The sequence below is a fragment of the Lissotriton vulgaris genome, chromosome 5 (assembly GCF_964263255.1).
Source record: "Lissotriton vulgaris chromosome 5, aLisVul1.2, whole genome shotgun sequence".
Lineage (NCBI taxonomy): Eukaryota > Metazoa > Chordata > Amphibia > Caudata > Salamandridae > Lissotriton > Lissotriton vulgaris.
The window spans coordinates 924,794,367-924,821,605 of NC_141693.1; the positions used below are offsets into that span (position 1 = coordinate 924,794,367).

The following is a 27,239-nucleotide window of genomic DNA, read 5'->3' on the forward strand; positions in this document are numbered from 1 at the left end:
GAATGTCCACCAAAGAATGAGATCGTTGATCTTCATTACTTTCACTTTCACAGATCTGGGCAGTTCCCAACTTGTCCCTATTACCATTAATTTCAGGGACGATGTCTGCAGCCTGAGTTGGAGCTTGAACAGCGTCGGGACCTGCTGTATCTTTATCTGCCGACTTTTCTAGTTCTAGTATTGAGTATCTATTGGATAGAGAAACAGTCGTATGGACCTCCTATTTATTATCCAGTGTCTCACTGAGGTCTGTGAAACCTGACTGTTCTATCAGATCTACCGAATTCAACGTGGTAACTCCCTCCGGGAGACTCAGTTGTACATCCTGCTTGCTCCTTGGACTCTTAACTCCTTCAGTTTTTAGAGTGGGCTTAGATTTTAAAGAAGCTCCCTGTGCCATCATGGGTGGAGACTTAGACTTAGACTTATTTTCCGGGGCTCCTTCCACCACCAGAGACAGGGGAGGTGGAGATGATACTTTAGCAGTAGACAGAGACATAACCTGGTAGAAGGTTTTCAATGATGGAGTTATTTTAGGTTTAGAAAAGATGTATTTTTTTCACACTCTTTCCCTTTTCCTCTCCGAGTCTTAAATTTCGGTGGAGTGGCTTCCAACCCGCCCCCTCACTGTTTACCCTGTTTCACAGATAATTTTATTTCCGCAACTGGTGGTGATATTTGTTGTGGTAGGGGAGAATGAATAATCAATTTATTCGCTGAAAAATGTGCTGCCCTTGCTCGCAGCGAGTACCTAGTTAATTGGGGGGACTATCCTTCTTGCACTTCAATGTCCTCCTCCATACGGTCTTCACAAGCCTTTGAATAATTGTCCCCAACCGCCTCCAACTCAGATGCAACCTCAGAGAGCTCTCCTTGTATTGTACATATATCTAAAACTTTATCTGCTCGACAGTCCTTTCTGAATGCCCCACTCTATTTCCTAACTTCCCCTCCTGCCTGCTCCTGGAACAGTGCTCTCTCGGGTCTATGTGCTCCTCCACTGCCCAAAAATGAAAGAAGGGGGCACTTCGCCTCCACTCACTGGCAGCGACCTCCCAGCGCCAGCCCGATCACAGCGTGCCAGGACAAACTCCGAGGCAGGCGTCCGCTCTAAGAAAAACTAGAGCGTCAAACTCGCGAACCACCGGGCTCTCCACTGAACTCACCACTGCAAACCTCTCCCGCATAGCAGCCAACGGCAGCGGTGCACAAGGAGGAAAAGCGAGGAGGAGAGAGAAAAAAAAAACGCCAAAAGGTAATACAATGAAATTTTTAAACGGAGAGTGAATGTGGAAAATGCTCAGAACTGCCTATTCCTAAAATCGTCACCAGAGCCTTCTGCGAGGGCGTCTGCAGCCGTTTACTCGGCGGCCGCCATGTTCCTCTCCCCTGTGTCGAGCCGGGCACTGCTGAAGGAAATCGGTTTTGCAGTGACTTTCAAAGGGGAACCCATGATAAACAATGGACAGCAGCACTTTGTAAATGAACTCTAGCAGACAATCATGGTATGGCAATAGCGCGGACTATGCACATTTACTGGCAGTTATCAGACACTAATCTTATATTTCCGCATTTATTCGTAAATGTCATTGACTGCCACTAGCATAATACCTTATTTCAGGATATTTCCGTGATGGAGTTACGCGCCTACTCCCATTAAATCATGTCATCACAATGTCTGCTAGTTAAAAATAAAATACCTTTATTGTTCACCAGTGTGCTGTTATCAAGGACTGTGCCTTTAATGTTTAAAATGAAATTACGTCACAGCACAGGCCGTGCATGTAGCCACGCCCACTCGGGCAGGTATCGTAATACTCACAGGTTCATTCAAACTGCTGTTGGTTATGCGTCAAGCTCAAGTCCGTTGAAGAAGTGCAGGAGCACGAAACGCATCTGGAAGGCAATACTAGCCATCATGTGGGACAAGAGCTGACATTGGAGGTTATGAGGTGTTACGGAGGACTCGAAAACTGCCTGACCACCCACTGGGGTAACACTTCATTTGAATATGGTGATGGACTACAATGGCAACTCACTGAAGAAAAAATAATGCACTTCAGATACCAGCAGACCGTGCGTGCGGCCACGGCCACTCGGGCAGGTATCGTAACGATCACAGGTGCATTTAAACTGCTGTTGGCTATTCGCCAAGCTAAAGCCATTGAAGAAGTGCAAGAGCACGAAACGCGTTTGGGCGGCAATACTTACTTGTGTTTGAGCAGTTTTTTCCAGAACTCTGCAGCAACTTCCAATAAATATTTCAAGCGAGACCATTTTGTGTGGGCCCTTCCTTTTCCGGGTGACTATTGTGTGGTATTGGAACAGCTGACCTGAGCCGTGGATTGTGCCCCAGTGCAGAAGCAGACCCGTGTAGCCCCCACATGGAGGAGCCATCATGTGGGACAAGAGCTGATAATGGAGGTTATGAGGTGTTACAGATGACTTGAAAACTGCCTGACACTTATACACCCAGTCATTCTTCAATACATCTTTGCATATATATAATACATTTTTTAACTTTACAGAAACACAGTCACTGGATGATGTCATCAGTGATGTCATTTGCGATGTCACTGACCATGTCATGAATGATGTAATATGTGACATCATCAGCAGTGCGTTGCGGGGGTGCGAGTTATAGTTAGCTGAACTAACTATAACAGCGGATTTCTCTGGTTTTGTTTGAGTGAAATGTCCAATTTACTATAACGTCCCTGAAACTTTTGTTTTTTTCAGTGAATTTCTAAGGTTTTTTGAATGCTAATTTCTAACTATAACGTGCCTGAAACCTATGTTTTTTTCAGTTAATTTCAACGTTTTTTTAAATGCTAATTTCTAACTATAACGTCCCTGAAACCTATGTTTTTTTTAGTGAATTTCAAAGGTTTTTTTAAAAGCTAATTTCTAACTATAAAATACCAGTCGCGTTTCCAGAGTGGTGGAGAAAGGTGAGCACGGCCTCCGAAACACCTCTTAGCAATCCCACTGTGTGGGATTTACTGGGGGTAACAGGAAGAGTAGTTGGCCTCAATGTCAACCTTTGGGGACAACTATCCCTTTTATTACCACCAGTAAGTCCCACACAGCAGGATTGCTAACGACTTATATCAGGCCCTACCCCCTCCCTGCACCACTGTGCAAACATGCCCCCTAGCATGTTGTAAGTTGGGGGATTAAGTCCCCCTGAATCCTAAGGCTCCCTGGGGGCCAACTAGCCAACCTGGTACCTCCAGGAAGCGGCACAGATCTTACTGGAGGTACCTGGTGGGCTACATTTTGGAAAGATTTTGGAAAAGCAATCTGCTTTGGATTTTGAAAGTGAGAGCATTTGCAGAGTGGTGTAAAAAGGGGACGTGGCCTCAGTCCACTCTCAACAATCAGGCTGTGTGGGGCTTACTAGAGGTATCTGGTGGGCTAGTTGGCACCCAAGGACTCTCAGGAGGCAAGGGAACTTAGGGGCATATTATCAAGGACCTGCGTTAAAATTATCGCTGTTTTATTGGCAGGAAACTGCTGATAAAACGGTGATTTTGGGCTTGATAATATGCCCTTGTTAATTCCCATAGAAGCCCATGTTAACATCAGAACAAGGGCTTCTATGGGAATTAACAAGGGTGTATTATCAAGTCCATTATTGCCGTTTTAACTGCAGTTTCCTGCTGATAAAACGGCGATAATTTTAACACCGGTTCTTGATAATATGCCCCTTAATCCCCCAACCCAGAGTGTGCCAGGGGCATGTTTGCAGAGTAGTAGAGAAGGGGGTGTGGCCTGTGTCCACCTGACAGCTATCCTACTACCTGGGACATACCAGAGGTATTAGGTAGGCTAGTTGGCCCCTACGGACCCCAGCAGTGAAGTGGACTTTATTCCCCATCCAAGAGTGTGCCAGGGAGTGCATTTGCAGAGTGGTGGGAAAAGGGGGGGTCGCCTGCATTGAGAACTTAGCAATGCTGTTGTGTGGGACTCACTGGAGGTAATAGGAGGTCCCAAAGGTTGTCCTTGAGGTCCAACTACCCCTCCTGTTACCTCCAGTAAGTCTCACAAAGTGGTATTGGAAAGATGTCTTCCGAGGCCGCTCCCCCTTTTTCCACTGCTCTGCAAACGTGCATCCTGACACACTACGGGTTGGGGAATAAAGTCCACTTTGCTCCTGAGGGACTTTAGGGGCCAAAAAGCCCTCCAGGTATCTCTTGTAAGTGCTATGCAGCAGAATTCCTAAGCACTGATCAGAGGCCCAGCCCCCTTTCTCCACCTTTCTGCAAATGAGACTACTAGTTAAAGAAGCATTTGCAATGTAATAGGTTTCACATTTGTGAGAGTTATAGCTATAGGCGTGGTAAATGTAAAAGTGTTTTACTAATGATTCTTGGAGTGGAGTGGATGTAGGTTGTGTGCAGTGGAATTAAGTGGTATGATGTGCAGTGAAATTATGTGGATAGACTTTGACTTTGATGGGGATAGACAGTATATGGGATTTATTGTACAGGAATTATGTAGAGTGAGATTGTGTGTTATGGAGATTAATTACATGGTATGATAGTCAGTGTTGTGGAGTGGTAACCTCAGGTTTAGTCTTCCTCATTTCCATAGACGCTAAACCATAAACTCAATAAGATAAATAAAAGAAGAAACCACTGAGGAGCACTTCTGGACCTAGTCAGAGGTATGAGCAGGGCCATTGGAATTATGTGACTTTTTGGCTGCACTGACTTTTGCACAATTATACATTTTCTGTATTTGCCACATAATACATCGTCTGCTGCATAATCTGTAGATTTGAACAAAAAAAACCTTGTTTTTAGCTCAAACGGCTCAAACGTTACCAAAAATACAGCAACAAGTGTTAGAGCGTCGTGAAAGGCTCTTTGCAAACCTAGAATGGTCACCTGTTACTTATTGTTAAATGTGGGTATTAAATTGGTACTAATGGTGTGCAAACCAATCTTGCTACTTTCTGCGTGTCTCTTGCCTGTTTCTGCATTTCTGTTGCTTCTTCCTGCACCTTTCTTTCTTTTTCTGCACTTCTTTTGCCTCATTCTGCTCATTTCTTCCTTTTTCAGCACCTCGCACCTCTCGCCTCTTTCTGCACCTCTTTCTGCACCTCACTTGCTTCTTTCTGTACCCCTCTTGCCTCTTTCTACACCCTTCCTCCCTTTCTCCACCTATTTTGCCTCTTTATGTACCCATGTTCCCTCTTTCTGCACCTCTCTTGCCTGTTTCTGCACCCCCTTGCCTCTTTTTGCACTTCTCTTGCCTCTTCCTGTACCTCTGTTGCTTCTTTCTGCACTTCTCTTTCCTCTTTCTGCACCCCTGTGGCTTCTTTCTGTACCTATGTTGTTTCACTCTGCACTTCTCTTGCTTCTTTCTCCACCTGTTGCTTCTTTCTGCATCCCTCTCGCTTATTTCTGCACCCTTCTTCCCTCTGTGCAACTCTCTTGCCTCTTTCTACACCTCTATCCCTCTTTATCTACCCCTCTTTTCGCTTTGTGCACATCTGTACCTTCTTTCTCCTCTTCCCTTACCTCTTTCTGCACCCCTCTTGCCTCTTTCTGCACTTTTGTTGGTTTTTTTGCACTGTTCTTGCCTCTTTCTGCACCCCTCTTCCCACTTTCTGCACCTCTGTTGCCTCTGTCTGTACCACTGTTATCTCTTTCTGCATCTCTTTTGCCTGTTTCTACAACTTTCTTGCCTCTTTTTGCAGTTCTCACACCTCCTTCCGCACCTCTGTTGCTTCTTTCCACACTTCTCTTGCTTGTTTCTGCACTTCTCTTGCTTCTTTCTGCACCTCTGGTTCCTCTTTCTGTGCCTCACGTGCTTCTTTCTGCACCCCTCCTGCTTCTTTCTGCACTTCTCTTGATTTTTTTCTATACCTCTCTTACCTCTTTCTGCTCCTCTGTTGACTCTTTCTGTACCTCAAGTGCCTCTTTCTGCACGTCTCTTGCCTCTTTCTACACTTATCTTGCCGCTGTCCATACCTCTCTAGCCTCTTTCTGCACCTCACTTGCCACTTTCTGCTCTTCTCTTGCCTCTTTCTGAACCTCACTCTCTTCTTTCTGCATCTCTCTTGTCTCTTTCTGCACATTTACTGCTTTTTTCTGCATCTCTCTTGCCTCTTTCTGCACCTGTTGCCTTTTTCTGTAACTCCGTTGCTTCTTTCTGTACTTCGCTTGCCTCTTTCTGCACCCTTCTTGTGCTTTCAGCACCTCTGTTGGTTCTTTCTGCACTTCTCTTCCTTCTTTATGCACCCCTCTTGCCTCTTTCTGTACCCTTCTTGCTTCCTTGTGCACCTCTTCTACCTTTTTCTGCACCCCTCTTGCCTCTTTCTGCACCTCTGTTGGTTCTTTCTGCACTGCTCATGCTTCTTTCTGTACCTCTCTTGCCTCTGTCTGCACACCTGTTCCCTCGTTCTGTACCCCTTTTGCCTGGCCTGTTTCTGCAACTCTCTTGCCACTTTCTGCAGTTCTCTTGCCTCCTTCTGCACTTCACTTGCCTCTTTCTGCACTTCTATTGCCTCTTTGTCCACCTCTCTTGCTTCTTTCTGTACCGCTGGTATGTCTTTCTGCACTCGTCTTCCCTCTCTCTGCACCTCTCTTGCTTCTTTCTGAACCACTCTTGCCTGTTTTTGCTCCTCACTTGCCTCTTTCTGTACTTCTCTTGCTTCTTTCCACACCTGTTTCTTCTTTCAGCAATTCTCTTGCCTCTTTCTGCACTTTTCTTGCTTGTTTCCGCACCTCTCTTGCCTCTTTTTGCACCTACGTTGGTTCTTTCTATACATCTGTTGCTTCTTTCAGCAATTTTCTTGCCTCTTTCTGCACTTCTCTTCCTTCTTTTCGTACCCCTCCTGCTCTTTCTGAACCCCTCTTGCCCCTTTTTGCACCTCTGTTGGTTCTTTTTGCAACGCTCTTGCTTCTTTCTGCACCTCAGTTGCCTCTTTTGGTACTTTTCTTGCTCCTTTCTACACCTCTGTTGCTTCTTTCAGCAATTCACTTGTCTCTTTCTGCACTTCTTTTGCTTGTTTCTGCACCTCTGTTGCCGCTTTCTACCCCACTTGCTTCTTTCTGCACCCCTCTTGCCTTTCTCTACACCCCTCTTCCCTCTTTCTGCACTTCTGTTGCCTCGTTTCCACCCTTGTTCCCCCTTTCTGCACCTTTCCTGCCTTTTTCTGCACCTCTCTTGCTTCTTTCGGTACCTCTGTTGCTTCTTTCTGCACTTCTCTTCCCTCTTTTTGCACCCTTTGCGCCTCTTTCAGCACCTCTGTTGCGTCTTTCTGCACCCCTACTGCCTCTTTCTGTACCTCTCTTGCCAATTTGTGCATCTCTCCTACCTCTTTCTGCACCCCTCTTGCCCCGTTTTGCACCTCTGTTAGTTCTTTCTGCACTGCTCTTGCTTCTTTCTGCACCTCTTTTGCAAATTATCATTCTGTACCTCTGATTTAGAGGTAGTTTTAATCCCCCTGCCCTATTATGTACCTGGGCTTTACAGGGGAGGTCATGCCTATCAAAGGGGTCTGCCAACCCATAGTGTACCCTAGTGTAAGTAGGTGTTTTCACTGTATTTTAAGTGTCTTTTAGCATAGCACTGGCTCCGTGCCTGGTTAGTCAGAGTCAGTTACCACCAGTACCAGTCAGTAAAACGTTGAGGACACAGGATGACTTTGCAACAAGGCCTCTTTCTGCACCTCTGTTGGTTCTTTCTGCACATCTCCTGCTTCTTTCTGCACCTTTCTTCGTCTTTCTGGACTTCTGTTGCCTCTTTCTGCATTTCTCTTGCTTCTTTCTGCACCTTTCTTCCTCTTTCTGCATATTTCCTACCTATGTAGGCATAGTTGGAAATTAACATTTAAAAACCCTTTGAAATTCACTGAAAAAACCATAGGTTTCAGGGATGTTATAGTTAGAAATTAGCATTTAAAAACTTTGAAATTCACTGAAAAAACCATAGTTTCAGGGACATAATAGTTAAAAATTAGCATTTAAAAAATCTTAGAAATTCCCTGAAAAAAACACAGGTTTCAGGGATGTTATAGTTAGTTGAACATTTCACTCGTACAAAAACAGAAAATTCAGTCGTTATAGTTAGTTGAGGTAACTATAACTCACGCCCCCACTATGCACTGCTGATGACGTCATATACTACATCACTCAATCTCTCATGACATGACATGACATAATAAATATATATATATAAAGAGGCAGCTTTATTTGCGAGCTTGCCAAATGCATTTCGGCTACAGGTAAGCCTTCTTCGGCCCCTAGATGGTAGCAGGAGCAAATAAGCCTGTTTGTGGTTTAACTGTTCTTTAAACATTTCCTGCTTCCAACACATTGGTTGCTGCCAGCACCCCCCCTCAACAATTCTGGGTAGTCCAAAGTTTAGGTGGAGAGCATCTCCAGTATAGAGCACCCAACATCACCAGCAACACTCCTGAATTTGATCTCCTCAAATGTCTGCTTTTCTATCAAAGTTTTTAAGCGTTGATTAATACAGTTCCATCCATGCCAAGATAAAAAGGGGCAAAGTATTTAGCCATTTCTACAGCAAAGTCTTTAAGCCTAGGATTAGCACAGTGCCATCCAAGCCGAGCTGTAAAATGACAAAAGTCTTTATTCATTTCAGGTTAGCTTGGATGGCATTTTACCAATCCAAAGCTGTAATACTGTGCCTGTGGTGGCAACAGGCTTTTCTCATTTTCCAGCTCGGCTTGGAGGGCACAGTGCTACTCCTATGCATAACGAGTTTGCTGTAGAAATGACAAAAGACGTTTTCACTTTCTATCGCGGCATGAATGGCACTACCCTAATCCTATGCTTAAAAACCTTGATAGAAAAGCAGGCATTTGAGGTTTCCCAGCACTGACAGTGAAGTTCTATAAAAACTGAAGTTCATTTACTTTTGGAAAACCAATAGAGTGAGATTCTGATCTTGTTATTTTCTTCACAACACTTTATTACTGCTATGGCATGTAGTGGAAAGGGAAAGTAGTAGGAAAGATCTGTGCTACAGTGACAGGGCAATATCTTGGGTGCTGCAGAAGCTGTGACATCAGACAGATAGGGGCATCCAAGCTCTGCTCCTCATCCCTACATTATTTTTTAAAGTGCTCGCAAATATCAGCAAAGGCAAACAATCCCACAGCTGGATATCTGGGGAGTCGAATTCAAGATCTGCCTGGGTCAGGGAACTGGGTGGCAGTTGGCAGCGGGGGTGAAAGCGGAGATGGTGACTCTTGAAACAAAGCCTGTGTGCAGTTTTGTGCTTGTCCTCTTGGCTGCCTCTTATAATCTTAGTGATATCATTAACAGATGACTAATAGGATTGGGGGCTCAGAAGCATCTTGGGGAGGAGAAACTCCAGTGCTGAGTTCAGACAAGCGAGTGGCAGAAGCAAAATTGTATTCATGCACCCGAGGAAATGTGTTCGCTAAGAGAGAACATAATGAAACATTTTACAAAATACAAATCTTCACAACTATGGCCCGGGTCAATTATGGCGCTAAATAATTAAATTTTTGGGGTTAGCTCACAGACCTGCACAACCTCATGTAGCACAACATGAGGTAGGAGAGATGTCCACAGTCTCACAGATCAAGGTGTTCTATGCATGTCACAGTGAATAATTGGATGGAAATCCATTCATCTAAGGGACGTTGGATCTTCAGCGTCCAGTTTCAGATTGTAGCATAACCTGCAAAAACACTTTTGTCCGTGCTGCACACAGCCATTTTCTTAGGCGGTCCAGGAAGATTGCAGAATCATTTTATAAAAGCAAAAAACAACTTCTTTCTTTCAACATGTGTAACCAAGACACCAATAGTACATATTCAACATCATATCAGAATGCAATCCTATTTCCAGAGCATTAAAGATGAAGTGGTCTGTTCATTCACAAAGAAAGTTTAAATGGATTTTAATACCTCAAGTTCAAATTGAGCATGTGCCTGTGCGTCTCTTTTTTTTAAAAAAAGTATGCAAATTTGTGGATGCTCCATGAAATTGCCACAAAATAAAAATAAAAAGCATTTTTAGCCCCAGGCAGTGTCCCTTGGGGACCCCACCACCAGACCTAGGGGGTCAAGGTTTTTTAACATTCCTACCTAGTGTCTTTTTTTAGCTTTTTTGTTAGGACTCGGGACCGAATTCCTAGTCATAAGATGGCATCCACAACTTACTGGTTGGGAGTGTGGCAACCAATCATATCTCAGCTTGAAATCTGTTGGGATCCATGGGGCCCCTGTGTCCCTAGATGTACAAACTTGTTTTAACGTTCATTGTTCAAAAAGTACTGAACGGATTTGCATCAAAACACAAAAAGCACTCTTTCTTGGCCACGATCTAGCTATTTTCAAATTTATTGTAATTCCGTCCAGCGGTTCAGGCTGTATTCGTGTTCAAAACTCCTATCAGAATTAAAATGGGAAACACATTTTTTAGATTCCCCCCCCCCCCCTCTTGTTTCTAATCTTCCGCTTGATGGATCACCCTGAATCTTTCCATGCACAACAAGAACCACCGACGGACCGGTGGATGGGTAATTTTTATAGGTAATAAGGAGTTGTTTCAGGGGTGGGTTGTTTTTTGGATGGTAATGAAATTTTAGGGTTCAGAGATGGGTTGTTTCTTATTGGTGGTAAGGAGTTTGTAGGGTTCAAGAATACATAGCTTTTAGTGGTGATAAGGAGTATTTAGGGATTAGGGATTGATTGTTATTACAGGTGGTAAGAAGTGTTTAGGGCTATGGGTGGATAAGTGAGTGCTTGGGTGGATGAGTGATGGAGAAGATGGCTGTATGACTGAGTGACTGTATGGATGAGTGAGTGCATTGATTATTAAAAGAGTGCATGGATTGACGAGTGACTGCATGGATGGATTAATGGGGAAGGTGAAATGTGAGCTAATAAATGGATTGATAAATGGGACTTGTTGTTTTATTGAAAGATGTTTGGATACCTTGCTTTATATTGCTGAAAGGCTAGAAGTCATCTTAAATGGCGCATGTTGTATTTAAAGGGGACTGATTAACCAATCATTTGTATGCAATATTTATCACCGCATCCACAAGTATATTTTCTTTCCTAGAGTAATTCTCCTTGCACACTCACTGCTCCTTGACACACTCTGAGCTGCCCAGTTTCTGCCCTGCTTCCTTTCAGTAAATAGTTGATTTTTTTAGGCAAAGTTCTATTATGGTATTTACTAGGTATAGAACAGTTCAATACACTTTATTGCTGATCCATTGTTATCCGTTTATGTTCAAAATGTCCTCATCCCTTTTGATGACTGAACTTCCAGAGAGCGACCCGCGGCTCCAAGGAGAGGTCGCTTGCTTTTCTCTCACATCCCACTGAGCCCGGGTCCCGTGTCGCTCCTGTGGTGCTCCAAAGTGAACAATACATATTGGGGCATAAACTGCTGCTTGTCCCCCGATATTTTTTTATTTTCCCACTTCCCAGGTTGAAAACGTTGGCATGTATAAAAAAAGGGCACTTCATCAAAGTCCAATCGAAATCTGCGTTTGAATCAAAGCATTCATCTGTATTACGGTATCAAAACAACAAGATAGCTTTAACGTTCTCAGCAGTGCATTGTTTAACCACCAGTGCAGATAATTAATTGTGTGTCTCTCTGACAAATGCCTCTGTTTTATGTTTTTTAAAATGACATACAATTTTCTCTGCGCTTTCACTTTAACCTTTAGTAGGATAGAGACTGAGGGAATGTGAACCGGAAGTTTGCAAGTAACAATCACAACCCCGTGCTTTGGCTGTCTATAACCTCCGGTAACATTGTATCTGGTTTCTGTGAATTAGTTTGCACATAAGCGTTACTATGTTTTTGTGAGAGACGGAACTCAACACGAGATAAAATGTTTTTGTATCCGTGCTGGCAAACGGTGAGAAACTGGTTTAAAGTACAATCGGGTTGTTGTAAGAGCGGTTGTCCAACAGTATGCTCGTGCAACTGAGCTGCTGAAATACAGGAATAACGACTGTGACTTGTAGTAAGAGCACCTTGTGTTGTTTGCACCAAACAAAGGAAAATGGGGCACGCGTGATACCTAAGCATGACATACTTCGTTTCATCTGAATGGGTGACTGCAGCCGATGCAACGTGGAAAACATTCCTAGAAAGAGCATTGGTTCGAGGTAGGGCTCTGAGCTTCCTGTTAACTGACCTGCTTCCTCGTTTCCACAAACAGGTGTGCAGCCAAATAGTATAATGTTTACCTTCTTACCCGCCCAAACTCTTTGTTAATTGTTTTAACTTTATTGGGTGGCAGGTCGCCCCAGTATTTACTTCCTGGCTACAATGACTTGAGGATGGGTGGGAGTACAGTAGACAATTTCACATTAATGTTTGATTAGTGACCGGGAATAGCGGTATTTAGGATCAGTCAATACACGGGTGTTTAACTGTTTGCTTGACAGTTTATGGCCATGTCTCTTCATGAATAGACAGAAATATAGACAAAAGACTTCAAAAGCAATTAAAAGGGTGTTCTGGAGGAGTGGAGGAGAGAGGCCTCCAATGATTCATTCATGCATCCGTTCATCAATGGTGGTCAATGGCTCTTACGTTCTGACATCAGGCATTGACAAATAGTTCCTGCTTCTGTATGATGAAATGATTTATACAAGCATCACCGTGATTCAGCGAACAAGTACGCAGGAGCGGCCCGTCCAGGTAAGAGCGGTGGGGCTCGGGCAAATCGACAGATGACCACGAGGGAAATACATTATTTATGGATTTTTCCCTCAGCGTCATCTGTCGAATCACCCTCCACCCTGCCCCACCTCTCTCACCTGCATGGGCCGCTTCTGCAAGTACACTTGGACCTGCTTATTGCCATGCTTACATGCAAAGCACAAGCAGCAGCAATCCAACACTCACACAGAACAGATGTAGCATTCACAGCAACAATAAACACTCACTCGCACACAGGTTGTTCATTATCCTACATCACACCCAAGACATGGAATAACCTCCATCAACACATCAGAGTCTCTTTCTCACTTCTTGGATTACGCAAGTTGCTGAAGACCTGGCTGTGAGAAAGTGGCTCTATATATACTGGACCAGAATAAGGTACAGCGTTGGCGCATGGAAGCCAATTGCGCGCCAGCACAGGGGAAAGAACAGGTACGTCATCTTGTGGTAAATATGACGCATCCCTGTGCTTTTAAAATGACTCAGCTCAGCGCATCATAATGACTTGCGGGCTGCGCTCCATCATTTTGTTGTAAATGAGTCCCCGTGTATTACATTGCTTGGATGTCTTTGGTTCATGGTTCATATAATTGAGATATAAAAAATATGAGGGCTTGTTTACAAGCCCCTTGCGCGGCAGGTGCCTTCACTTTTTTTAATGCAACGGTGGAACACTGTGCTGAGCCATATTTACAAGGCCACACAAAGCTACTCTGCATGTATTTTAATGTCCTAGTAAAAATGGCCCCTTTTCACACTGCACTTTGCGTGACAGGGGCAGGCCATGGGTGTTGCTGTGTGTTCCCACGCAACACCCATGGATTCTGCCATATTCCCAGATTTACAAAGTTTCGTAAACCTGGGAATGCATCAGAATCCTATGCCACCCAAGGGGGGAAGGGGTACTTACATAATTCCATGCATATAGTTTTCAAATATTTATTACAACTCATTTAAATTTGTGGAGCAACCCAGGAGATCAGTGAGCTCCCTGGGTGGGCAGTGTGGAGGGTAGGTTTATTTCCTCTACAAATAACACTTGGCTAGGTATTTGTGTTTATAGGCGGAGGGCATCCTGCCAAGTAGTTTGTTTTCTGAGAGCTCTCTACTGTGATGTCTCTTTTTGCAGAGGTTTTGTAAACATATGAGTGTATTTAAAATGCAAGATAGAATATGGCACAAGCTCTGCTGTGGCATCCCAAGTTTCTGTTCTTGTTCCTTATGCTCTTCAACATTTATGTTATGCCTCTGATTAAGGTGGTACATTTGAGTGTTTTGTTCAGTTTACACTGAAGATACACAGACAGTCATTTGTTTCAAACAAATGGGCTATTAGGTCCAGTGAGATTTCTTATCAGCAATCTGACAATGGATTAGACATACCTTAAAGATTAGGGCCGGAGTGGGAACCCAAAGCAGCCCTGGCAATTTTGTAAGACCAGCTCCCCGAGGGAGGGTTTGGGGTTGCAAATGTGAAGTACTGCTGATTTGGGTACTGGGGCCCGATATTGCAGCACCCCTGCAAAACCGACCACCTGTGACAAAAAAACTCCCACCATTGCTTCAAAATCGTCCCCCAGCTTCCCGGGTAAACGCCTGCTGTCTGCTACGGCCAGTCCGGCCCTGTTAATGATTGTTGGGAAACAGAGAGCAAGATGAGACAACATTAGGGCCTCCGACGTGGGTAGACTACCTATCCCGATCCAAACGTCAAAATGAAGGGAGTTCTTCTGGATCAGGAGTTATCAATCAATGTACTGCCTGGCTTGTGTTCCTGTTCCGTTTATTTTAAGAAGATCTCTAGTTCCTCCAAGATGAGACAACATTAGGGCCTCCGACGTGGGTAGACTACCTATCCCGATCCAAACGTCAAAATGAAGGGAGTTCTTCTGGATCAGGAGTTATCAATCAATGTACTGCCTGGCTTGTGTTCCTGTTCCGTTTATTTTAAGAAGATCTCTAGTTCCTCCAAAAGGAGCAACAAGCTAAAGTCATGTCCTCCTGTGCGCCCATCAGTCATAAAAGCCAGTACATTCATTTTTCTGCCTATGCCAAGCAAATCCTGCCCTAACCTGGATTTTCCAATACACACAGACTTCGGCATTGACTCCCTGTTGAGCAGGGAGTCCTGTTGGAGGGTCTTTGTCTTTAGCACAACTCTTTCCATGACACCATAGCCCGTAGCTAGTTGAGTGTTTTTCAGGGTATAAACTCACAAGATCTCTCCAATTGGAGAGAGATCACAGTGGAGTATACATAACCACTAAAGTCAATAAGCATTTAGGTTCCTTGGACAAAATATACTATAAAATGAGCTCCTTGTTCTGTTACATATAGTCTGGCCCCATCCTTTCACTCCATCCTAATTCATATAGACTACCTGTGTCAATCAATGAGAGCAGTGCAAACCACCACAAAGCCTTTTAGTATAAGTGCACTTAACAAATAAAGGCATCAATCAATGATTGGGTACAATGAAGAGAATATTATGGTGATTTCTCACTATGTATTGTTAGGAACATAGCACTTTGATGGTCAGTATTATCAGAAGCATAACCCTAAGCGACGATAGCAGTTGCAAACACCAACAAACAAAATAAACTATAAAATGAGCTCCTTCTTCTGTTACATATAGTCTGGCCCCATCCTTCGGGGGTCGATTCTGGAGCTATATAAGAAACATAATAATAATAATAATAATAACAATCACTTAGCGTTATGAACAGCAGAGCTCTGATTGAGTCTATAAGTTTTTTTAACAGTTCTCTGACTAGCTGTTGGTATTATCAATTTTAGGTGAATCTGGTTTATATCAGCAACAAAACTTTGACTGATTTTGTCTATCATCAGTGATGGATCTGAGGGACAATGGGTATTTCTAAGAATAAAGGGCCGATTTATAAATGGGCCCATTATTCATACAGGGGGGTGGAGTAAATTACTTCGTCCCTGGGTGAAGAGACCACCCACCACATTTACAAATGATCACCAGGCCCACAGTCTTTTATATTGCATTGACAGGAACCGCTGTCACGGCGGTTCCTGTCAATGCCTTTTGCTGTTTGGTACAGGGTTGCGTCAGGCTGAAGCAGCCCTGTACCAAACTGTTTTCTTTTTTAAAGAAAATTTGGAAATGGGATTCTCTTGAAAATAAAAAATGTAAAGCTACCCTCACTTTCGTAGTCATGCCCCATGGAGAGGGGATCATTATACCCATTTCACTGTCCCTCTCACTAGGATCTGCCTGGCGGCGACAGGCTGTACTAAATGGCTATATGTCCATCCACCTGATTGAGTGGGAGGACGTCTAGCTATTTCTCCATCGGGCCGTTAGATATGTTTGGCTATGGCGGTGGTGGAGAAGTCACCACTGTAGACAAACTTAAGGTCTGCCGGCATCAAAATTGGGCTTGCAGACCTTTACCTTGCCGTTAGGCATACTCCATCACCATTCCAACAGGGTATACACACCACCAATGTATAAATCAGCCCCAACGTTTTGAATGAGTACCTGTTACTAACAGCAGAACTTTGCATTAATGTAGGTATTCTAAAAAAAAAACAGGTTTCTGAATAAGTGATTATTGGTGTCACCACGAGCAGCAATTTGTGTAGGTTTTGGTTCCTAACATGGCATATTGTGAATGAGTCAGTGTTATTAAGAGGTCTAAGTTGGACTACCTATTAATCAGTGCAGATGCTGCATACATCCTGCAGTGTTTTCAAGCAAAACGTCCCTAAATGGGTCTGGGTATTTAGGAAAGGGTTTAGTAACTCATTGTATTACCTGACAGACAGGCCCTTTTTTTGCATAAGGGTATGTATGTTGCTGGGTACTATTGACTAATGTAATTGTACAATATTTTAGCAAAATTGAAAAATAGCACACACCATATGCTCTCGGTGGTCGGTGCATAGACTGGCCAATTTATTTCGAGTTCACAGAGGCAAAATAAACAGAATCTTCCCATAACTGTACAGCCTTCGTTGGTACAATACATTATTTTAGGTAGGAAAGATTACTGGTTGAGATTAAGGGTTGCATGTTTGGTCAACCAGTAGTCTTTTAAAGTAATAGTCTTTTAGGTACTTAGCTTCTGTACAATATATTTAGGTCAAGTCAAAGTAAACTTTATTCGGCCTAAGGCCATAAAAGCACACAGAAAATGAAAAAACATAGATTAAAATATTTCATCTAGTACAAAATCATAAACAATATCCAATTCCCAAATAACAATTATGAGTTAAATATTTAAAAAGGCCTAATCAGATGGACTAAGTCGTATTAGAAACATTGAAAAATAGCCCTTAAAATTCATATCTCTTCCTAATGCAGAGCACAGATTTCAGTTGAGCCCAAAGACAGCATGAATATTAAAAAAATCCATGTACCGTCGCAAGTTAGCCTTGCTCAACAACGGTGCAAAAAACTGTGTCTTGGACCTTGATATAATGGGCAGAACAAAAATAAATGAACGGTGCTCTGAATCGAAAAGTTGTGGCACACAAAAAATGATATATCCTGCTGCCGTGCCCTCAGGTATAGAAAACCAGACCTAAAGTGCGAAGTCTAATTTAAGCATGGGCGGAAAATCCGTCCCACTCGTGGATTTTCGCTAAATTCGCCATCCACGAGATTCGCGAATTTCCCGCAAAATCCGCGAGCTGACTTTTGTAACTATTTTAGAATGGCGCTGGCAAGCTGCCAGAGCCATTCTAAAATAGTTACAAAAGTCAGCTTCAACAGGAAGCTCTAATAGATAAAGTAAAGCAGGTGCTGCTCACATTCAGTTACACAATCATTAATCACCCCAAACTTGGGGTGATTAATGATTGTGTAACTTAATTTGACCTTCAACTCCAGCACCTGCTTTACTTTATCTATTAGTGCTTCCTGTTGAAGCTATTTGTAGCTATTTTAGAATGGCACTGGCAGCTTGCCGGCGCCATTCTAAGTGGGGCTGAGGGCAGAAGGGCACAAAAGTGGGACAGAGGGCAGAAGGGGACAAAAAATGAGTGGGGTAGAGGCCAGAAGGGCACAGAAACGAGTGGTACAGAGGGCAGATGGGCATAAAAAACGAGAGGGTGGCAGTGATTAACCAGCAAAAAAAAAACCCAGCGAAAACGCAAAGCGCCTCGCGAACACCCGCGAAAACCCGCGAACACGCAAAGTGCCCCGCGAACACCCGTGAACTCGCAAAAATTCAAAAATCCGCAAATGTGCGTGAATGCGCGAATTTTGCGGATTGCGAATTCGCAACTCCGCAAATTCGCGGATGGCGAATTCGCAAAATTCGCCCATGTTTAGTCTAAATAAAGTCAGGCAGTGACGAGATGTAGGGGAACCACACCACCTCAAGTAAGGCTCTAAACCTCAAGTTATTGAATTTGTTGCAAATTCTATGGCCCAATAATCTGTGGTTTGATCTCAATATTTGAGGAGTAGTATTTTATTTTATGGCACAGTACTGATTTGGGGGCATTTATATCTACTAGATGCACAGTGTTTCAGAAGCAAATCTCTATTTTTGCTGTTTTAAAAAAAATATATATGTTTAGGTACTTTGCTACTAACATTACTTTTTTAATAGCCATGACATGAGTTGTGGCTCAATGTTTCCAATAGGTATTGTGTAACTTCTAAATATATATGCACCTGGAGTTCCAGTTCAACACAGATGTTTGAGCGCAAGAGGGCACCTAGATTTATGCACTGCTGAAACTTATGCCATAGTTGAATTCACAAAGCCCAGGTAATTCTTAGCTGTCCAAAGGTTGTTGTGCCCGGTAATTTACCTGCACACAGGTGCCAGTTCGATAGAGAAAATTCCCATTATGAGTTCACCAAATGTTGGCATTATATATTTAGGAATGCATGCTTCACAGTGCACCACTAGAGACAATCAATAAAAGATATTTCGGGGAGATGTCCCTAATATTTCTCTAAAAGGTGAATGTCTGGCTTATTTGAAGACCCTCCTTCAATAACCCAGCTGTTTTGAAAAACCAACGATTTTCGTAAGGTGGTACAAGTGGGAAGCACATTCATTCTGAAAACTGTTCCAGCATCACTGCCCGTTCAAATTTTGATTTTCTAGTACAGCAGATTGGCTTACCTACAGTTTTGCCAACAACCTTAGTCGACTGCTGCATACATCATCTGCCCTCTTCTCAACTTCGCAACACAGGAATACAAAAAAAGAGTTTGCCTTTCCCCAGGCACACTCATACAAATGTGTTACAAATATGTGGCTGTAGGAAACCAAGATGGTAATTCCAGGGCTCATGAGTGACAACTACAGACAATAGCTATAAAAGCCAATGAGGGTAGAGGGTGTAGTTTTAAGAATACAGCAAGTACTACCCAGTCCCTCAGCTCAAAAAATAAATACTACAACACTATTTTACACATGTATGTTCAGAGCAAATGTTATGTATTACTCAGTACCTAGGGATATTAGAATTAATCGAACTGAACACAATATAAATATGTTTAAAAGCAATTATGAATGTAATTGGATAAATTGCATGGAGAGACAGTGTAACTCTTCATATTAGTGGAGTGATACAGCATAATTTGCCCTCTCATAGGGCTCTTGTAGAGATCCTGTTTGGAAAAGATTTAAGGTTAGATATAAGGTAACTAAAGATTCATTGCATGTTTGAATTTCTTTTGTCTTTCTGTGATAACTCCGAATTTTCTCCCTTGAGAAAAGATGCATGACCCATTCAGCAAGTTTCAAAAAATAGATTTTGGCTGAAGCAGTCTCATATTTTCAAAAACTTGATTTAATCTTATGGTTCAACCTTGAGCATTTTATCACATGGGCCAAAGCTACATGACAATACATTTCATAGTGTATTTTTCTTCTGGAGATATAGGATTGGAAGTTTTTATTTGGCTCATCGAGGTCATGTGCTCTCTTTCAAAAGTATTCAGTTCGAGAATGCAATGTACCATGCATGTGTGATTTTGCTGACAACACAATCCACTAGTAGTAGCCTTGAAGCTAGACATTTAGATAAACAAATGAGTGCTCCTGGATACTTATCAATAGAGAAAGAAGTCATGACATTTCCCAATTGCTCCATGTATAGATTCAACAATGTGTGTGACAAGGAAGATCCTTGACTGGCTTTCTTCTTCTAAAAGTCTAGGTTGTGATGCAGCCGGTGAAAGACGGTCACAAAGAGAATGATTGGATGAGAAACTTCCAACCAGTGCAGGAAAATGCCTTTTAATCTCGTATGCTAACAAAGTATACCTGAACGATATCAATTAATAACACATAAAACACCTTTCAAAGATTTAACATGGTGTGTAAAGTTATTACCATCCATCCATGATGCTGAGATGTTTGTCAGTGGAATGCAAAGTAGTTGTTCCAGTGCAACATGCAAGCATGAATTATGACTGTAGCTTGATTCAAGTATTCTGTTCAATGATGATTTGACATGCCTAGGCAGAAACACACTCAACACACTCAACAGTTATTTACCCTTGAAAGAGACAAACAGTAATACTTGAATGGTTCTTCATGAAAGTTGTACGTAATATCAGTTTCATTTGAATAGTAATTACTTGAATATTGGCCACAATGAGGTGTTAATCACTGTATGCCAAACAGAAAGAGGAACTGGGAAGCATGTTATGATCACATCCGCGTACAAAAAGAGCAGCAGCACCAAAAAATAATTTGAATTTTACAACAACTGCAGAGAAACAGGGGACATCCATGAAAGCACAATATTATGATGCTGCTTAGATCTGCTCCAGAAGGTCTGCCATTCTCTTGTACACTGTAAGGGTTTCTTTCTCCACTCTGCTTTGCTCTGAACTTGAAATGCCAGAGTCTTAGATATATCAATGGTAAAGTTCGATAAGCTTCACAAAACTAAAAGTGAGAAACTGGGTGTCCACTAACTGGCCAACAGCTTTTATGAAAACACCCACTACCTAAATGGACTTGGTTGTGCTGATCGTTCAAGAGCCAACTAAATCAGGTAGAACTTTAAGGTCTTTCAGAAAACAAGTAAGGATGCAGATAATCAGATGTCAATAGAATGATTGCTTAATCTGAAGGCCTCTTGGTTCTGGAAGCATTTACATCTCTTCAAGTTGAAACCTGGAACATATAGAACATATATGCATGCACCGGCGTGTTTGAGTTTGGTGGTACAGAACACTATTCTCCCTTTGAAGTGGGAGGGTATGATCTCAATATGTCAGCCAAAGGACAGATAGGCAAGCTTTCAGCAAATTGTTTCATTAACTAGCAGCCAGTACATAGCTATAACTATATGGCCTCTCCTTTTTAAGCAACTGATGAGGTGTAAAACTGTGTTCTGAAACCAATACAGCTTTTTTTTATCTCTGTCACTTGAAAACCATCGGGTTGTGCATTGGCATAGTCTATCCTAGTGTTTATAGCATCTTCCCTACCACAATATCTTTTAGCTAAAGTGGCTGAAGAGGCTTCAATGTCTTAGGCTTCTGAAATGAAAGAAGCAGCTGATGAGCATAGTTGGAGTGTAGCAGTCGTGTCAGGTTTGAAGAGGGCTCTAAGGCATCTATCCTGTTAGGAGGTTTTAAACATGTCTGCACGCATCTGTTCAGTTAAACTAAGAAAGCAGGGACATGTGGGGACCTGTATGAAAGTTGAGACATGTGGGGACCTGCATCCTAGAGAGAAACACTAATATAACACGAGGAAAGGAAGACACAAGTAGTGAAATGTGGGACATGCATGCTGGTCAAAATCATAATACTACGAGAAAGAGAGAACAGAACATATAGCGGAGTGATGTGATTGTGTGCCATTGGCGTCCTTGCGAACAGGGGCCACTAAGGTACACAAACTATTAAATGTCCCAGATGCACAATGGTCTATGAATGGCACACTCTCACTACACTTCTTGTGGGAGGGAGGGACTCACCCTCCTGATTTCTCACCAGCTGCATCCATGGTAATCCAGACACGGAATACCCTAAAGGCCATTGGCTTGTATAGATGTCTTACAGGGGAGACCCTGTGTGGAACGGTTCATTGCTGGTCAATGTAGACTCTCCCTAAGGCTTAAGAAGGTGGGAAGCCATTAACATTTTCAAACTAGGAGACATAGTGACATAAAACACCATCTGCTCGTTTGTAGGCCTCCAGTCTGAGTTTTTACATACTCAAGAAACAGTTCTTCAGGTATCTCCAGCTGTGGTATGTCCTCTCCCCTTATTTAAAACCACTTGATGCTGTGCCAGAATTTAATCTGCTCAAAGAAAGGTTGCTGATGGATGAGATTGGGAGACACAGGTAGTGTAGCTATACTGTTCACTTGTCAGTAACCCTCCAGACTACTTCCCAGCACCACACGAGACGTGGGAGTCAGACATTGCCCCACTTGATGAGGAGGAGAGATGCAACAGCTTAATGGCCCAGATGGAAGTGACAATCGCTGCCCTATTCTGACGGGTTCAATTCAAACATCTACTATCTGTCGCGAAAAAAACTCTGGTTGCAGTGTTTCATGATTCCTACCCAAAATGCTTACAATGCAAAAAGTCAGAGAATTACTCCATCCACATTTCCTGGGTATGTCATGTGATAAGTACCTTTTGGTGAAGGGTAACCCAAAAAAAGTCACACACACTGGGGAGATTTATATATAAGATGACCCTACTCAATGACTTACTCGAAGTAGATCTGAAGAGATACACAAAAACACTCCTCTACATTGGTGTTATAATTGCAAAAAGGGATATCACACGTGAATAGCCGACTGTGATTTCTACTGACCTGGAAATCTGAGCTCATGGATTGGAGCACTGGCTGGCACTTGATCTCCCAACATATAGAGCTATGGCCACCCACAAAAGAACAAACATATGTGGGGGCCTGGGGAACCACAGGGGTATTGCACTGTGGGCAACTGAAGGGATGGATGCATGAAGTGGGGAAATGTCAGGGCATCAACAATATCACTGCTTAATGGACACAAGTATTATCTTGTCAATTTAAATTCTGTAGATATAATTATGATTAAAATGCTGCCCCCCTCCGCAAAGCCTTGTTCTTTGGTGCTTTCATGGGTTCTTGGATTAAGCACTAATGCAGTATTAGTGCTATATAGTAGGGCATCGGTTTCCATCTAACTACCTCATATTTGCTCTTAAAACGCATTCAATGCATCTTAGACTTCAGTTAACCCTGTCTCTACATATGTGAAGACCAAGCTACTTCTGTTGTCTGATGAGGGCGCTGTATCCCCTGGTTACAATACATCAACACAATATGTATCGTCTTGGGAAGACCATCTATTTTTCTCAATCCAACAGGTATATCAAAGGAGGATAGGTCAGGGCTGAAGAACTTGCTTTTGTTCTTGAAGCACCTGGAGCGGGAATCATGGGAGTTTACTATAATTCAGAGCAAGGAGTATGTTATGGTCAAAACCTCCCCTGGAGTAGAGCCTTATATGCACTTTGCCTTATGTGCTAGAGATATGTCCCTTCTGACTAGATTCCATTTAGGAATGAGTAGATGGCTGCTTTGTTTCCCCCTTGGTCAATTTGACTGAGCCTCCATTCTCTTATGCACTTGTGATGAAAAGTCTCTACAAAGTTTGATTCATTTTGTATTTTTTTGTGTTTTTTTTTCTTATTTGACGAAACATGTTTTAATTCCTATTTAAATGGGTATATTTATATGATGTAATGAATGTAATTTGGCCCTAATATACTTGCAGAAGTTTGTCAATCACGAGATTTGTAATAATGTCTGTCTGTTTCTTGAAAATTCTCAGCGTGTAAAAAATGGGATGTATTTTTAATCAGTTTAGACCAGTGAATTTAACACTGTTTTATAAGGCTGTACCTGTATATGAATTATGTTGATGCTTTTAAGAGTGTTTTATATTAAGTTCTGACTTATATTTCGTATGCTTTTAAGATTATTGAATCATTTTTAAATAAATCTTAATACTACCACTGTGGTGTTGCATTTGGCTTTCCACAAGTCAGTGCTACTTGAACAGGTAATATTTATGAGTGATTTACAATTAGTGAGACTAATGCAAAGGGAATCGCACCTATCGCATTCAGTGAAACCGGTCAACGTAATGAGATGCTCTGATCAGAAAGAACAGTCTTCTAGTCTTCCTCACAGGAGTACTACTCCGTAATACTATTGCACAAGAGTGATCCGAACACACAGTTTTCTTGTTCATAGACATATAATATGCATCATTTTGTGACATGGGTTGCACAAACTTCATTCACATATTCTTTTTTTTTACTTCTTTATTCAGATGTTCTTAAAATTTGAATTTTTCAAATAGCCAACACGTTTCGTCTCTACACAAGAGAATTCTTTAGGGCTTGATTTGTTGTTTAGAGGATGAAGACCTCAAAAACCATGTTCCTTCATGTTGGTCATGTCCTCCCAAAACACATATATGCGCATTGTGACACAATTCTCTATTCAGAGACAAAACATGTTGGCCACTTGAAAATGCTGATTTTAAGAAGATCTGAATAAAGAAGTAAAAAAAAAAAAACAAAGAATATTTGATTGAAGTCTGTCAGTCTGTGTTGTAATATGATCCACATTATATGCCTATGAACAAAAAAATTGTGTGTGCTGATCACTCTTGTGTAAATGTGATATTTATGTCAGCATTCCACATAGTATTCATGTGGTGATGATCGGGGAAGCAGCTGTACTTTACAAATACTTTAGCAATTATATATCTTACAACACTTTATTTATTCCACAAGTATATTTATCATTGTAAGTACACCAATCACATTTACTTTACAATGAATCGAAAAGGACGTCCGACTCCCATTTCATTGTATCCTCATGACCTCATGAAGTTATGTCCCATTTCTCCCTGCCGTCACTTTACCTCCAGCCCATCAAGTGCAGTGCCTAAGTAAAATCACAATTATCCTGAAAATAAATGTTTCCTGGAGTAAGAATGTTATTGCACTCGTGAGATCCTCCTACTTGCATGCCTGAGGATAGCAACTGTAATAAGCAAAGACCGTGCTCTGTAAGTAGTGGTTTTTTTTAAGTACTTATCTAATGTTATACTTTCCAACTGCTATAAGGAGTGCCTTAAATGCATGCACCAGGAAATGTTTGTCAAATCCTACCCAGTGTGTTTTATACAGCTGTATAGCATGTTTCACTGAAAGGGTGGTAGTGCTCGGCTGGTGTGACATAATGCTGTTTATGCATATGTGCATGGATGTATGATGTGTGCTAATTTGTGACTGGATGTTAAGTAGATACATATTTGCAAGCTCAGGTCACACAAAAGTCAAACGCATTGGTTTTGCAAATCCTTGTAAATATAGTAATTACTAATAATATTAATATTTCAACCCGTTGAGAAATCAGTTACCAAAACGTTTGACAACTTAAGTAATTTTAAAATAAGTAACTTTAAAATAAGTAACTTTAAAATACTTTTCCACCATGTCTCCAAAAAGATCAAACCGCACGCAGGTGTTGTGGCGAGCCTGCATGCATCATGTAACTAATACTCTTACCAAAGAAAGTGACGGCGAACCCCTCGAGCATGCAGGTCCAGGGACCCAGGTAGAAGTAACCCTGGGAGTTTGTCAAGAAGCTGATACTGCCGCCGATGAGGGAGACGAGGAAGTCGGCCACCGACAGGTTGACTATGATGTAGTTGAGCGGCTGCCGCAACTGCTTGAACCTGGCCGTCACCACGATCACAATGAAGTTCTCCGAGAGCGAGAGCGCCGTGACCAAGAACATGAACGCCGCCAGAAACTTGAAGTTCCAGGGCTGCACCGACGTCAGCGGCCGCTGGAAGGGGTCCCACGGCGTGGTGTCCTCCGGGGAATCGGGGAGGAGAGATACATTCGCAAGTACATCAGCCATCGCGTGAGCGCCTTGAAGCGAAGGGGTCCTTGGCTGGCGCGCCCCGTGTTAGTTCAGCATCTTGAGGTACAGTTCAGCAATTCGAATTCCCGCTAAAATCGCTCGCAAACACATGGTTTTCCCTCGTGAGCGTAGAAAGTTGTTTGTAGTTTTTGTCACGTTTATCGAACACGCTGCTCGCACCTTCCAGCGTCAGGTATCCCCCTCTCTCTTTCAAGGCGCTGCGGCCGCTGATCTCTGCCTGCACTGACGCAGGACGGCGGGAGCCGCCAGCTTCCTCCTCCTGATGCCTTCCAGTGACAGCCAAGAGCAGTAAATAATTTGTCCGTGAGCATGTCTCTTTTGTAGTAAAGCGCAAGACTTTGCTCGCCATCCTTCAAAGAAAGAGGTAAAGAAACCCGGCCTTCTTGCGAGAGGGGAGGGGAGGGGGAAGGCTCCCTCGCCGCTTGTTTGAAGCGAGTGAGAAGTGAATGCGGAGCCGGCTGTTTCTCAGCTCAGAATCAAGCAGCGGCGTGGGGAAGGCGCGCACTGCTGCTGAGCTATCAAATGAAACGCGCACACAAGTCGAATTACTGTACACGAGTCATTCAGCATTACACATTGGCAGGGAATGGTGGTAGGGTCGAGGCGCACGTTAAAAAACCCAAAGACATCGAAATATGTACAGTGCAAAACTAGAATAGTACCACACTCATGGGAGAGGTGACCCCCCAAGCGGACACACGCACGACAATGTTGGCTAAATAGCAACATTCAAAGCAGTTTTGGGGGGTTTATGTTGGGGAGCACTCAGCAAGTCAACAAAATAATGTGTGAAATCAAGTTTGCAAAAGACTCCTTTAGGAAAAATGCAGAGTGGGACTTCCCAGAGGGAAGCTTGCCGATCATTACCATGGTGTACAAGGATAAACAAGCATTTACATTTTGGAAAAGTTAGAGCTATTGGCATTGTAAATGACAACATTTATATTTATGTGTTGGTTTTGAAATGAAATGAAAAAGTTTTATTGTTTCAGTTAATTAAAACCATAACAATACATTTTATAAGATCAACTACTCATTTAAAATTTCCTTTTGTATGGATACATTCTCTATTAGTTCATTCTAAAACATTCTGAGTCTAGTGCAAGCATTTGTTGTTTAAAAACAATTAAGCAATCCATGTAGTTTATAGTTCCAAGAGTTCTGATATTTATACGTTATGTAGTTCAAAAGAGCCCTCACACTGCACTTCCACAGTTATGTTGTCCTTGTGTGGGCAGGGTGCCTGGTTATGTTTTAATGCTTGGGCGTGAGCCTCGAGGAACTTTAATAATAAACAGTTCAAACGGGTATCTGTTGGGTTCAAAGTTGACATAATCGCCGATCTACAGGTTCTTATGCCTCGTTCGTTCATTGTCTTTTTTTAGGAAGACGGCTTGTGCGTGGGCTAAATTCGGGCAGATACAAACTAGATGAATAAAGTCCTCCTTGCTGCTCCCACATAGTCTACAGATTTTGGGTCCATCATGCAGCCAAATTGGTTGGTCCATGGTTGATGGAAAATTTCCCAGACGAAGCCCCATTAATTTTTGTTTTCTGTGAGCTGGAAATGTAATTGTTAGATATGGGGCTGCAGTGA

The 27,239-nt window shown here is 42.5% G+C and overlaps 1 protein-coding gene across 1 annotated transcript in view; it reads right to left on the bottom strand.

The window, feature by feature from the left end:
* Positions 1-25,759, bottom strand: part of LOC147711802 (opsin-VA-like) — a 360,291-nt gene extending 334,532 nt beyond the window's left edge. The window contains exon 1 of the mRNA XM_086922536.1: positions 25,261-25,759. Within this exon, the coding sequence (XP_086778662.1) occupies positions 25,261-25,618 (358 nt within the window). The 5' untranslated portion in view covers positions 25,619-25,759. The remainder of the gene's footprint in view (positions 1-25,260) is intronic.
* Between the last annotated feature and the right edge of the window lie 1,480 nt (positions 25,760-27,239).